This window comes from Trifolium pratense, linkage group LG7 (genome assembly GCF_020283565.1).
Source record: "Trifolium pratense cultivar HEN17-A07 linkage group LG7, ARS_RC_1.1, whole genome shotgun sequence".
Lineage (NCBI taxonomy): Eukaryota > Viridiplantae > Streptophyta > Magnoliopsida > Fabales > Fabaceae > Trifolium > Trifolium pratense.
In genome coordinates, this window is record NC_060065.1 from 52,039,064 (window position 1) to 52,051,993 (window position 12,930).

The 12,930-nt window shown below is 34.0% G+C and overlaps 2 protein-coding genes across 3 annotated transcripts; both read right to left on the reverse strand.

Moving 5' to 3' along the window:
- Positions 1–1,899: 1,899 nt before the first annotated feature.
- On the reverse strand, positions 1,900–6,556 carry LOC123893965 (interaptin-like). Its single transcript, XM_045943811.1, has 4 exons — positions 6,276–6,556; positions 3,431–5,949; positions 2,613–3,104; positions 1,900–2,279 (listed from the first exon to the last, which is right to left on the reverse strand). The coding sequence occupies exons 2-3, from the start codon at positions 5,892–5,894 to the stop codon at positions 2,647–2,649; spliced, it is 2,922 nt and encodes a 973-aa protein (XP_045799767.1). The 5' UTR covers positions 5,895–5,949; positions 6,276–6,556; the 3' UTR covers positions 1,900–2,279; positions 2,613–2,646.
- Positions 6,557–7,429: 873 nt separating this feature from the next.
- Positions 7,430–12,717, reverse strand: LOC123893966 (golgin subfamily A member 6-like protein 6). Of its 2 annotated transcripts, none has more exons than XR_006803606.1 (6): positions 12,539–12,717; positions 10,036–11,973; positions 8,470–8,922; positions 8,209–8,381; positions 7,863–8,112; positions 7,430–7,746 (listed from the first exon to the last, which is right to left on the reverse strand). XR_006803606.1 is itself a non-coding variant. In XM_045943813.1 (6 exons), exons 2-5 carry the CDS (start codon positions 11,951–11,953, stop codon positions 7,975–7,977), a joined length of 2,682 nt encoding a protein of 893 aa, XP_045799769.1. In that variant the 5' UTR covers positions 11,954–11,973; positions 12,539–12,678; the 3' UTR covers positions 7,590–7,746; positions 7,931–7,974. The 2 variants fall into 2 exon arrangements, 1 of the variants encoding a protein (XP_045799769.1); XM_045943813.1 differs by having other exon boundaries at positions 7,590–7,746; positions 7,931–8,112; positions 12,539–12,678.
- Between the last annotated feature and the right edge of the window lie 213 nt (positions 12,718–12,930).

The following is a 12,930-nucleotide window of genomic DNA, read 5'->3' on the forward strand; positions in this document are numbered from 1 at the left end:
CATTCAAAATGAACTATGGAAACTGAAAAGGTTCACAAATTACCAACACCAAATAAATAAATAAACAAGGTTCAATTGAAAAATTTCTAGGTCAAAATGAATTATGAAGTAATACATTACAATTTCAGAAGCAAAAATCAAACAATAGAAATGTAAATAAACAGATTTATTAGGTCTAATATTGCATGCTAAAGAGAAATATATAAAAATAAGAAAGAAGTGATATACGCTTACAGTAAATGGAAGATGATGGTGAAAAGTTTCTATAATTTGAATTGCAAATTGGAGAGTGAAGAGTGAGAATGAAGACCAAAAATGAAGAAACGCGTGAAGAGTTTGTTATATACACCAAAATGACAAATAACTTGTTTTATGAATGAAAGTAGTTCAGTGACTATCTGCCGTTCAGCATGAGTACAAACTGTTTACGGACTCTACCGAGATCATTTATATTGAGCTTAAGCCAACTATACAAATAAGTTGAACTACTCAAAAAATTTAACTTTTTATTTTTTTAACTAAATGAGACTTAATTGTCAAAAAAAAAAAAACTAAATGAGACTTAACTTTTTATATTTACATGTTTGTATAAATAGTTTATACTATAAGGTATCGAAATCCTATATTTTTAGGAACAAAAATTTATTTAACAAAACTTATTATACAAATGTTTATTATGACAAATACTTATAAATAATTTATTTACCGTCAGATAAAAAAAAGGTTATTTAACTCATATTTCATCCGTCCTAAAATATAAATAAAAATGAGTCATAAAAGTTAATATATTAAATCAAAATAAAAATGAGTCATCAAAAGTTAATATATTAAATCTAATTGTATTTTTTTGATAAATATATGTAATCTAAATTTTACATCATTTTTTTATTAACCCTTTGATTCCTAGGAAAGGATCACGGTAATCCAGAGTTCAGTTGTAATGTAAGTAATGTTCGTTCAAAAATAAAATATAGTTTACTTATATTTTGAATTATGAACATGCAGGGCTGGCCTCGAATTTTTGGAAGCTATATGCAAATATAAAAAATGGCCCTTTAATAAATAAAAATGCAATTTTTTTAAAAAATTTATCCTTGATTTAAATTACAAATAGCATAAAAACAAAATCATGACTGCAATTAACGTTAAAATAGTCATAGTCTAATCAATGACAATAAAATATTTTCTAACTAATTAAAACGAGTAATTTTTGTAACATTTTTTTGAAGGAAGTTCGTCAATTAAGTAATGCATTAAATTTTACACTCCCTAATTTATTAAAACTACAACTCCATAAAAGCGATCATGGGTCTTACAATTGGGCTTTTGCAGTTTGCTGTATAATATATTAATTTTTGCACCCCTAATTTACTAATATTACTACTCTTAAAAAAATTGAGGTTCATTTTCAGGAGGCCCGATGCCACAACACATATTGCACATGTGTCTGGGCCACTCTACGTGTATGTTTGGTATCACGATAGATATCACCGATACATTCACGATGAATCAAGGGTATTTTTGCGCCCACGTTTGGTTGAGAGTTGAGAGACTCTTCCTCTTTACATCATGATTCGTTAACTTTATTGGTAGTGTGCAATTTTCCTCCAAATTAGTGTCTACAGTCCTTGTCCTTTAAGGCTAGTGACGCTATAAATAAGGAGCACGGTCATAACGCCTAATTATTGAGTCATTCTGCCTTTTGACCAAGTCTAAACTTTGCGACTATAATGAAATGAACCTCAATAGGCTTGAGAAAAATTCGACTTCTTTGTGTTTGACTGCTTTTGTACGCGACTGATAAGCTATCGAATCAGGCTCATTCGGCTACCCCTTAATCGCTTGTCTTATCAATTTCGACCTACTTGTAATTTATTTTTAGGTGTAAACATATTTAAATTTCAGTCAGCAAGATAAAATTTTCATATTCCTAGATAAATTAACATTCTTAATAAGGGAATGTTTGGAAGAAGAAAAATTACATGTATGGAATCACTTTATCGAACAAGCTGGTACGGAGATGCAGGCCAAATGTAACTATTGTGGCACATTAATTAGATTCAAGGATGGTAGAAGCCTCATTTGAATTAACCAAGAGTACGAAACAGCGAGAGTCCTATCGAAATCATTTACACGTGAATATATATACCTGAACAATAATAGTGTATATGTTAGCAGGTTTCCATTACCACATTTCTAGCACAAAAACTTGTTGATTCTTCTCAGCCAATTAATATGCACAACAAATTGCCTCCTCTTGATAAGTTTCTCGACAAAATCTGCGAGGTGCAAGAAAATTTCACATCATCAAAACACACCAGAACAGGCATTAAATAAGTTCTAGTTAACAAAAAGATTAAACAGATTGGACTGAAAATTTCAAAACCCATCAAACCATTTAGAAAATGAATGACATACATGAAAAGAGAGATAAATTTCCAGTCTATTTTATTTTCAAGCATTAACACTAACATGTCAATTTTCTCTTAACAAAGTTCTAATATCTTAATCTTAGTATCTTTGTATATTATCCTGCATAGTTTTTGGTAATTTAATCATATTATGTAACATACCAAAACATAGAGACAGAAAGAGAGATACCGGTGACTAACCAAAGCATATCTAAATTAAAACATATCCGAAACTTTATTTGCAAAAACGAAAGGTCCCAAACAGCTCCACGGCTATCTTGTGCTGATCAACAAATGCAAAAAGCTCCAAGACTTCATCTTTATTGAAATAAGTAACCAGTCCATAAATCGACAAAAGCAGTAGAAAACCAAGAATCGTCAAAGAATTTTCAGTATTTTCTTTCATGTTAGCTTTCAAATCAAGTGCTAGCTTCAATGCACCTTCTCTTACACAAGGTTTAATATTTGGTTTTGGCGAGATTCTCATCAGTTGTTCTAGCAGAAAGATGTGGCACTCATAAATAATCACAACATTGTCTCCGTTCTTACACGGTGGAATAGTTGGGTTCTGTATTATATCCAAAACAATTTTTGCTGGATCTGATGATTCTCGCAGATTAGCTAGAATGTCAGTTTCCAAACTTGTTCCATCGTCAATGGTAGGACTAAATGCATTATCCATGTAAGATGTAACTGCATATTTAGATAGCAGAAATTTAAGCTCTCATATTCATAGAAGCAACAGTAAATGAAGGTTACACTAGGAATTTAAAATATATATATATACAAATCTAATCATTAGCAGTGCCATAATTTTATAATTAAACTTTAGCTATTGTTTTTTGCATTGAAGAGATTGATGAAATGTTCAAGGGTGAAAACTATAATGCAAATTAGTTTGACAGTTGATATAAAAACTGGACGAGCCTTTCAACTTGACTAAGATATACTAAGTCATTAAATGAAACAGTTGAAATGAAATTCTTTCAATGATCTAGATGAGTAAGAAGAACATTTACCCAATTCATTTTCCTCGTCAAAATATTTTATCAATGGTTCATGTTGTTTCTCTGTCAACTCAGACTGCTTCAGTTGTCCATCAAATTTATCGAGCTTTGACTCAGGAACTTTGACTTGTCCTTCAAACTGCTTCTCTTTTAACTTGAGCTCTTTGATCTGTATTTTGAACTTATTCTCTTTTGACTCGAGTTCTTTCCACCTTTCTTTAAATTGCTTCTCTTTTGATTTATAGGCCTCAACTTGGTTTAAAAATTGCTTCTTTTTTGTTTCGAGCTCCTTAACTCGGCCTTTGAATTCCTCCTCTGTTGATTCAAACACCTTCACTTGTCCTTTGAATTCTTCCTCTTTTGACTGGAACACCTTCATTTGTTCTTCAAATTGATTTTCTTTAGATTCGAGCTCCTTCTGTCGGCTCTCAAAATGCTTCTTTTCTAATTCAAATTCCTTCACTCGTTCTGCAAGTTGGTTATCTATTGACTCCAACTCCTTCATTCGGATTTCAAAGAGCTTCTTTTGAAATTCCAACTCCTTCATTTGACCTTCCAATTTCTCCTCTTTTGACTCAAGCTCATTCATTCGGCTTTCAAAAAGCTTCTGTTTCAATACCTGCTCCTTCATTTGGCATTCAAATTCCCTCTCTTTTGATTCAAACTTCTTCATTTGGCATACAAGTAGGTTATCTTTTGACTCGTGTTCCTTCACTCGACCTTCATGTTTCTTCTCGTTTAACTCAAGGTCCTTGATCCGGCTTTTGAAATGATTCTCTTTTGATAACAAATCCTTCACTTGGCTTTCAACCTGCTTCGTTTTAGATTGTAGCTCCTTCACTTGGCCTTCAAATTTTCTCTCTTTTGATTCATGCTCCTTCACTTGGCCTTCATGTTTCTTCTGTTTTGATTCAAGCTCCTTCATCTGGCTTTCAAAATGCTTCTTTTTAGATTCCAGCTCCTTCACTTGGCCTTTAAATTCTCTCTCATTTGATTCATTCTCCTTCAACCGGCCTTCAAGTTGCTTCTCTTTCGACTCAAGCTCACTCATCCGGCTTTCGAAATGGTTTTCGAAATGCTTCAGTTTCAACACCTGCTCCTTCATTCGGCCTTCAAATTCCCTCTCTTTTGATGCAAACTCTTTCATTTGGCCTACAAGTTGGTTCTCTTTTGACTCTAATTCCTTCACTTGGCTTTCAAATAGCTTCTTTTTTGATTCCAGCTCCTTCACTTGTCCATCAAGTTGCTTCTCTTTAGAGGCCAGTTCCATAACTTGTTCTTTCAATGGCTTCACTTTTAATTTGAACTCCTCCATGTCCCTTTCAAGCTGCTTCTTTTTAGATTCCAGTTCCATCACTCTGTCTTCATGTTGCTTCTCTTTAGACTCAAGCTCCTTCATTCGGCTTTTGTAATGATTTTGTTTTGATGCCAAATCATTCACTTGGCCTTTAAACTTTCTCTCATTCAATTCATGCTCCTTCAATCTGCCTTCAAGTTGCCCCTCTTTCAATTCAAACTCCTTCATTCGACTTTCGAAATTCTTCTGTTTCAATACCAGCTGCTCCATTTGCCTTTCAAATTCCCTCTTTTCTGATACAAACTCCTTCATTTGGCATACAAGATGATTATCTTTTGACTCTAACTCCTGCACTTGTCTTTCAAATTGCTTCTTTTCAGATTCCAGCTCTTTCACTCGCCCTTCAAATTCTCTCTCTTTTGATTCATGCTCCTTCACCCGGCCTTCATGTTGATTCTCTTTTGACTTAAGCTGGTTCTGTTTTGATACCAGATCATTCAACAGCTGTGTCATTTGCCTTTCGAAATGCTTATGTTTTGAAATGTTATCCAAGACTTGACGAAGTTCCAACTCTTTTGTCTTGAGCTCTTGCTTGCACTCTCCAATCAAGTCGTCCATCAAATGGAGCTGCCCTTCCTTTGCTACAAAATCCTCGAGACATTCCTCAACTTTTTCCTCCATTTTCTTGCGAGCTTCGTTAATTCTTTCAACACAACTAATTTCCTTTTTCTTATTTTCAAGCTCTTTGGAACACTCCTCAATATCCCTCTTTATGGACTTCAATCTCATCTTTCCTACTCGTCTCATCTGTTTGCATTCCTCAAACGAGTTTTCTACCAATGCAAGTTTTTCCTTGAGTAAGGAAAATGATTCATCAGTTGACATGACAGGCCTTTTATTTCTAGAGAAAATAGAAACATCGTCGTCATCACCACCACCACCACCATCATCATCATAATCATAAAGAAACACCTTAGATTTCTTCCTCGAACCACACAAGGAATTGTTGTGATCAAACACCCTCTTAACCGGCAGTGTAGTAGTACTCCTCTTACAAAAGTCTTCACAAGAAGCTGAACGCCGTATATTTTTCTCGCACGATGCAACCATTTTCAAATTTAAGTTACCATCATCATCACCACCACTAAAAATTAGCTTATTAGAACCCTGACCATCCATGATTCAACTATATAAACTTCAAACCCTCAGCAATCACTTCCAACACCTCAAAACCCTATGAAGATAAAATAAAAACTTCAACTTTTAACTTTGAAAATTTCTAGCACAATCATCAAATAATACATGACAGTTCCATAAGTCAAAATCTTAGTCAAACAATAAATACCTAAAAAAATAGACTTTTAACCTTTTAATAACAACAAAAAAAAACAATGTAAAAAAATGTAAACTTTTCAAGTTTCAACATATAAATATACAAATTTAGTAGCTCTAACATTGCATGATATTGATTTTCTAGACAAAAGGTATGAAAATATATAATAAATATGAAAGAAAAAATATACAAAAAGTATGAAGAAAAAAAAGTGAAGATTTTATTACCTTAATTAGTTAAATTTGTGAAGCTTTCAATGCATGGTTTGTGTTATCTTCTTCAAGTGAAAGATGGAAACTTTAGAAGAGAAAAAATGGAAGAGGAATTTGAAGGATGAAAATGAAATGCAAAGAGTGAGACACAGAGAAAAGAATAAAAGGTTGTTTGTTTTTTTGGTTGCCTGTGGGATTTGTTGTGTGTGGAAGTGGGGACCACATAACAGACACTAAAATGGCAAATAACTTGCTCACAAAGGATTGGTAGAGTTCAACATTTCTTTATTTTGCTTTTTCTTTTTTAAAAGAGGACAAAAATTGTTTCTATTCAAGATTCCCTCATACAAAAAACCAAATCCAAAATATCATTATTTTTTGGCTTAATTAGATGTTTTGAGTTTGAATCCAATTCTGACAACGTGGTAATATTCATTTTTCCTATTAAATAATTTTATACCGACACGATATATAAATTAAATTCGTAATTTTTATACAATAAGAATTTAATTTATATGCACCGTCGGTGTAAAGATATTTTGCACATGCGTCCAATAATATACAGACACATCATGTATGGTCATTAAAAACACATGATGTGTCACATTCATTAAATGATGTGGCAACGCGTCATTGGATGTATGTGTAAAAAAAAATTACACCGACGGTGCACAGCAATTAAACTCATACAATAATGGTGTAGAATTATATATTGAATGCATGTGTAAAAAAGGTTTTACACCAACAGTGTATACAAGTTATATTCTTAATTATATTTGAATGCATATGTAATTTTTTTTTACACCGACAGTGTATATAAATTAAATGATGGTGTAGAGTATTGAATGCATGTGTAAAAAAGTTTTACACCGACAATGTATACAAGTTATATTCATCAAAATGCATGTGTAAAAAAATTTACACCGACAATGTATACAAGTTATATTCAAATTGAATGCACGTGTAAAAAAGTTTTACACCGACGGTGTATACAAGTCATGTGTAAAATGTTTTAAACCGCCAGTGTATACGAGAGAGAGAGAGAGAGAGAGAGAGAGAGAGAGAGAGAGAGGGAGGGAGGGAGAGAGAGAGAGAGAGAGAGAGAGAGAGAGAGAGAGAGAGAGAGAGAGAGAGAGAGAGAGAGAGAGAGAGAGAGAGAGAGAGAGGAATTAAGCATATATACATGATTCTTAACCTACTCAATCCCTAAAGGGGGAAAATCAACTAAAAAGGAATAGTATCTGAACAATTATTACAATATTTCAACAGAGTGGAATAGAGAAAATTGTGTTAATTCACTTTTACATTGAACATTTGGACAGAGTGGAATAGAGAAAATTGGGTTAATTCATTTTTACATTGAACATTTGGAGGATGACCTTGCTTCCAATACAACTGCTATTTACCCTTCTATCTATTTATTTAGCTCAATAATCCTACTTTGAGTCTGGTTAAGTAGATCCACAAAATATAGAATGGCTTTGTCCTGAAGATAAGTAACATTCAACATATTTATGAGTAACATTCAAGTGCATGAAGATAAGTAACATAGAATGTTTCATAAAATAGAATTTGATTAAGGAAAAAAAGAAAGAAAAAAACCTTGATTTTAATGAAGTTAGTTGCCTTTATTTGTAGGCCAAGTTACCATATGCACAAATGAATCTTACAGTTTCAGTATGTTGCTGCTTCCTGATAAGATTCTACACAAAATCTACATGCCTTTCTGACTCCTTAGCTCAAGAATGCGATTGTCAACTTCGTTAAGTAGATCCTCAAATTGTAGGTTATTATCTGAAAGGCATCGTAGAACAGTTTCCAGACTAGCAATTTCTTGATCTCTGGCCTTATCCTGAGTTCAAGTTCAAAGTAATTTATAACTATCATTAAGGGGTATTAATATGGAATGTTTCATAAAATAGAAATTGAATAAGAAAAAAAAAAAAACCTTAGTTTCAATGGAGTTAGTTTTGTTGCAACTGCTCTCAGAAATCAGTTTTGCATTCTTCACATGTTCTCGCAAGAGATCAAGTAGTTGATTATTGTCACTTAAGTTAAATGCACAACTGAATCTAACAGCTTCAACATATTGATGTCTCTTGATAAGACCGGCAACAAAATCTGCAAGGCGCAAGAAAATTTCACTTCATCGAAACTGACAAGAACAGCAATGAAATAAGTTCTTGTTAACAAACATAGGACAACATACCAGATATTTTATCTGCAAAACCCATGGCTCTAAACAGTTCTATAGCTATGTTGTGCTCAGAAACAAGTCCAAAAAACTTTAAAACGTCATCTTCATCGAAAGAAGGAAGCAATCCATAAATTGACAGAAGGAGTAGAAAACCAAGAACCGACACATAATTTTCATTATTTTCTTCCGCGTTAGCTTTCAAATCAAGTGCTAGTTCCAATGCTTCTTTTCTTACATCAGGTTCAATATGCGGTGACATTCTCATCAGTTGTTCGAGCAGAAGAATGTGGCTATCACTGATAATCACATCATTGTCTCCCATCTTACAATTTTCAATAGTGGGATGCAGTATTATTTCCAAAACAACTTTTGATGGATTTGATACTCCTTGCAGATTAACTTTAGTGTCACTGTCAGCCAACTCAAATTTATCATTTTCCTCAATGATGGGACTTGATTGATTACCTGTGTCCGATGTAACTGCATAATTAGCTAGCAGATATTTAAGCTTCCTCAGTATTTATCGAAGGATCGGTAAATCAAGTTGACAATATAAACTTTATATAACATTATATAAAATGAAAGAGTGAAAACCTCTCCTAGATCGTTTCACTGAAAAAATTAACCATTTGCATTATACTTGAAAAATTAAGACAGTATAAATATACTGATCTTTCTTTTGAGTTACCATATGTTGCGATACGAAATCTCTTGCTCAAATCAACAATAACAAAGAGTAAAGAGTAGTAAAACACACAAGTGGAGCAAAGCAACAAAACAAGAGTAAAGTAAAGAGTGGTAAAACACACTAGAGATTTTTGTGATTCGGCCCAAATTGACCTATGTTTGGGCCCTGGGGGAGAGAGCAGCTCTCCGATCAACTATAGAGATTTGTGATTCGGCCCAAATTGACCTATGTTTGGGCCCTGGGGGAGAGAGCAGCTCTCCGATCAACTATAGAACAATGTTTACAAGAGATTCAAATGAGTTACAAGAAATAAGCTTTACGAGTTCACATGAACAAACCTTTATTTCTACCCATTTTTCCCAACCTCTCAAGATTCAAGAACAAAGATGAATAATGAATCTCACTCCCAAAAAGCACTCAATCATTAGCTCTCGATCACCCAATGATTTCCTCTAGTTGCCTCTCTAAGTGTTTGCCAAGAAAATTTGTCGAAAAGTTGTCAAGTCAAAACTGTCAGAAATTGTACACATGTGCTGCACCTAGCACGCTGGACAGAACCAAAATGCACCAACTACATGAGGACCATGCGCCTGGCACACCTGAAAACGTGCCTTGCACATTGGGCAGTAGCATAAGGAAATTTCTGACGATTTTTGAGATTTTAAGGCGCACACAACACCACAATATTGTATATAAACCACATACAAGAGCTTCCTAGAATGTTCAAGACTAGTAAAGATTTTCAACTTGACTGAGACATACAACATTAACATGATTAAAGATGTTTTTCAAAAAACTAGGTAGATCAGATAATTAGAAATATCAACACCGTCAAAAGAAACAAGATGAAATAAAAATGTTTCAAAAACTAAATGAAAATGATCATTTACCCAATTCTGCTTCTTCGTCGAATAGTTCTATTAAAGCATCATATTGCTTCTCTCTTGAACAAGGCCGCTTCAGTTGTCCATCAAATTTATTTGGCTTTGATTCAAGATCCTTCACGTGTCCATCAAACTCAAGCCACTTCTCTTTCAACTTCTCGTCTTCTGACTCAAGTTCTTTCCCCTGTCCTTCAAAGTGTTTCCCTTCTGATTTGAAATCCTCCATTTGGCTTACAAAACGCTTGAGCTCCTGCATTCGAGCTTTGAATTCCTCCTCTTTTGACCAGAGCTCCTTGAGTTTCCCTTCAAATAGCTCCTTTTTTGATTCTAGTTCCTTAACCTGGATTTTAAGTTGCTTTTCTTCTAAATCAAATTCCTGTATTCGGCCTTCGAATTGCTTCTTTTTTGATTCTACCTCCTTCTCCCGGATTTCAAGTTGCTTTTCTTTTGAATCAAACGTCTTTATTCGGCCTTCAAGTTGCTTTGTTTCTGATTCTACCTCCTTCTCTCGGATTTCAAGTTGCTTTTCTTTTGAATCAAGCTTCTTTATTCGGCCTTCAAATTCGTCCTCCTTCGATTTAAATTCCTTCACTTGGCCTTCAAGCCGCTTTTCGTTTGATCGGAGATCCTGCATTCGAGCTTTGAATTCCTCCTCTTTTGACCAGAGCTCCTTGAATTTCCCTTTGAGTTGCTTCTTTTCTGATTCTACCTCCTTCTCCCGGATTTCAAGTTGCTTTCCTTTTGAATCAAAGTTCTTTATTCGGCCTTCGAGTTGCTTCTTTTCTGATTCTACCTCCTTCTCTCGGATTTGAAGTTGCTTTTCTTTTGATCGGAGCTTCTGCATTTGAGCTTTCAATTCCTCCTCTTTTGATTCAAATTCTTTCACCTGGCCTTCAAATTCATCCCCCATTGATTTTAATTCCTTTACTTGGTCCTGAAGCAGCCGGAGATTCTCCAATTGCCCTTCGAATTGCTTCTTTTCTGATTCTAGCTCCTTAACCCGCTCTTCAAATTGCTTCTTTTCTGATTCTAGCTTCCTAATCTTCTCTTCAAATTGCTTCTTCGTTGACTCAAATTCCTTCATTTGAGCACGTGGATCATTCTTATTTATTTGCATTATCTTCAATAAAGCTTTATTTTCCGACTTTAATCTTTCTGCTTGTTCATCAACTTGTTTTTTTATTGCATCAAGCTGTCTCTCTTTGATCTCAAGTTCCGCAGTACACTCTTCCTTCCTTTCACAAACCTTACCAATGTCATCCATGACTTGACGAAGTTTTGTTTCATGTTCCTTAAGTTCTTGCTTGCGCTCGCTAATCAATTCGTCCATCAAACCAAGTTGCGCTTCCTTTACTAAAAAATCCCTGACACGTTCTCCATTTTTTTCGTCCACTTTCTTGTGAGTTTCGTTATTTCTTTCAACGCAACTAAGTTCCTTCTCATTAACTCTCTGTATGGACTCCAATTTCTTAACCGGCATTTCAGTTCTCCTCAACAAAGGAGTACCATCTTTATCTTTATCTCGATGATCATATGGTGCCACCTTTGATTTCTTAACACATTTGTTCAACAAACTGCTGTTATCAAATGGCCTCTTAACTGCCAATGGCCTTGTAGTTGTAGTACGCCTCTTCTTAATAGGAACAGCAGAGTGACTACTCGGCTTAATAGGAACAGCAGAGTTACTACTCGGCTTAATAGGAACAGCAGAGTTACTACTCGGTGTTCCAGAATTCGGCATCCGGGATAACCTTACCGACAATGGAACATCATCATCATAATCAGGGTCATTATAAGAAACTGACTTCTTCATTTCTGAATGCAATGTACTTTTTGCAGACGATGATGTTAAGTGGCGACCACGAAACTTTACCTTTAACTTATCAGAACCCTGAACAGCCATTCTATTCTTCAATTGTTGCATTCAGTCCACACAATAAAATCCTGTCAAGAACAAAAAAGAAACTTCCTTTATGAACATTCTAGGTTAATTAATCATCAAGTGATACTTCATTAAACTTCCAAAAACAAACCCAAATGATAAAAAAAATAAATAAATAAAATAAAATACTCAAATGATTGACACCAATAATGCATCTAATGAAAAAACAAAAGGGTAAATGGAAACATCATCAACAACATCAACTGAACCAATATATATACAAATTTCCAACAAAAATAGAAAGAAAACAACATTAAACCTAAATACCATCATGATCCTGTTTTTGTTAACACAAATCATAAAATGTATGAGTGATTCAAGTGATAACAAGTTTCTTGGTTTCAAACAATCAACATTATTGCTACAGTGATTTCAATTCTTCTAACTAACAAAATAATAACTAATAATAAAAATGAAAACTTTTTCCATTAACAAAATATATTCAAAAAAAAAAAAAAACTAAAAAAGAAATGTGGAACCTGACAGTTACAATAAATGATGATAATAATGATGATGAAAAAGAAATGTAACAAGAAAAAAGAGATGTAAAAGAGAAAGAAAAGTGACCTAGAAAGTGAAGGGTAACAAACACTGAAACAGAAAGGGAAGAACTTTAGTACCAATTTCTTGAGGTTGGTCAAAGAGAGAGTGGAAAATGAAAGAAAACGAAAAAAAAAATGAAAATGTTTTAGAGAGAAGAATATGGCAAAGAAGTTGCAGTGAGACTGTGAGAATGGAGAGTGTGTGTGGGGTCCATAAAAACCACACTACAAATGGAAAATCCATAACCACCAAGTTCAAAATTAATTCCCTACTTTTAATTTTTCACACATACGTATATTTAGGATTATTTTAATAGTTGGATTAAGATTAGACCGTTTATAACGATCGTTAGTTGATTCGGTGATGATTAACGGTGAACTTGATAGGGAAGATTACAGTTCGATCTTCGTATCTGC

Excerpts from the sequence above, each read along its gene's own strand:
- LOC123893965 (XM_045943811.1), bottom strand. The coding sequence starts at position 5,894 with ATGGATGGTCAGGGTTCTAATAAGCTAATTTTTAGTGGTGGTGATGAT. Across the intron at positions 3,105-3,430 it reads TGACGAGGAAAATGAATTGG|TTACATCTTACATGGATAAT; the intron begins GTAAATGTTCTT and ends CTAAATATGCAG.
- LOC123893966 (XM_045943813.1), bottom strand. The coding sequence starts at position 11,953 with ATGCAACAATTGAAGAATAGAATGGCTGTTCAGGGTTCTGATAAGTTA. Across the intron at positions 8,923-10,035 it reads CGACGAAGAAGCAGAATTGG|GTAATCAATCAAGTCCCATC; the intron begins GTAAATGATCAT and ends CATCGGACACAG. Across the intron at positions 8,382-8,469 it reads TTTTGCAGATAAAATATCTG|ATTTTGTTGCCGGTCTTATC; the intron begins GTATGTTGTCCT and ends TGCGCCTTGCAG.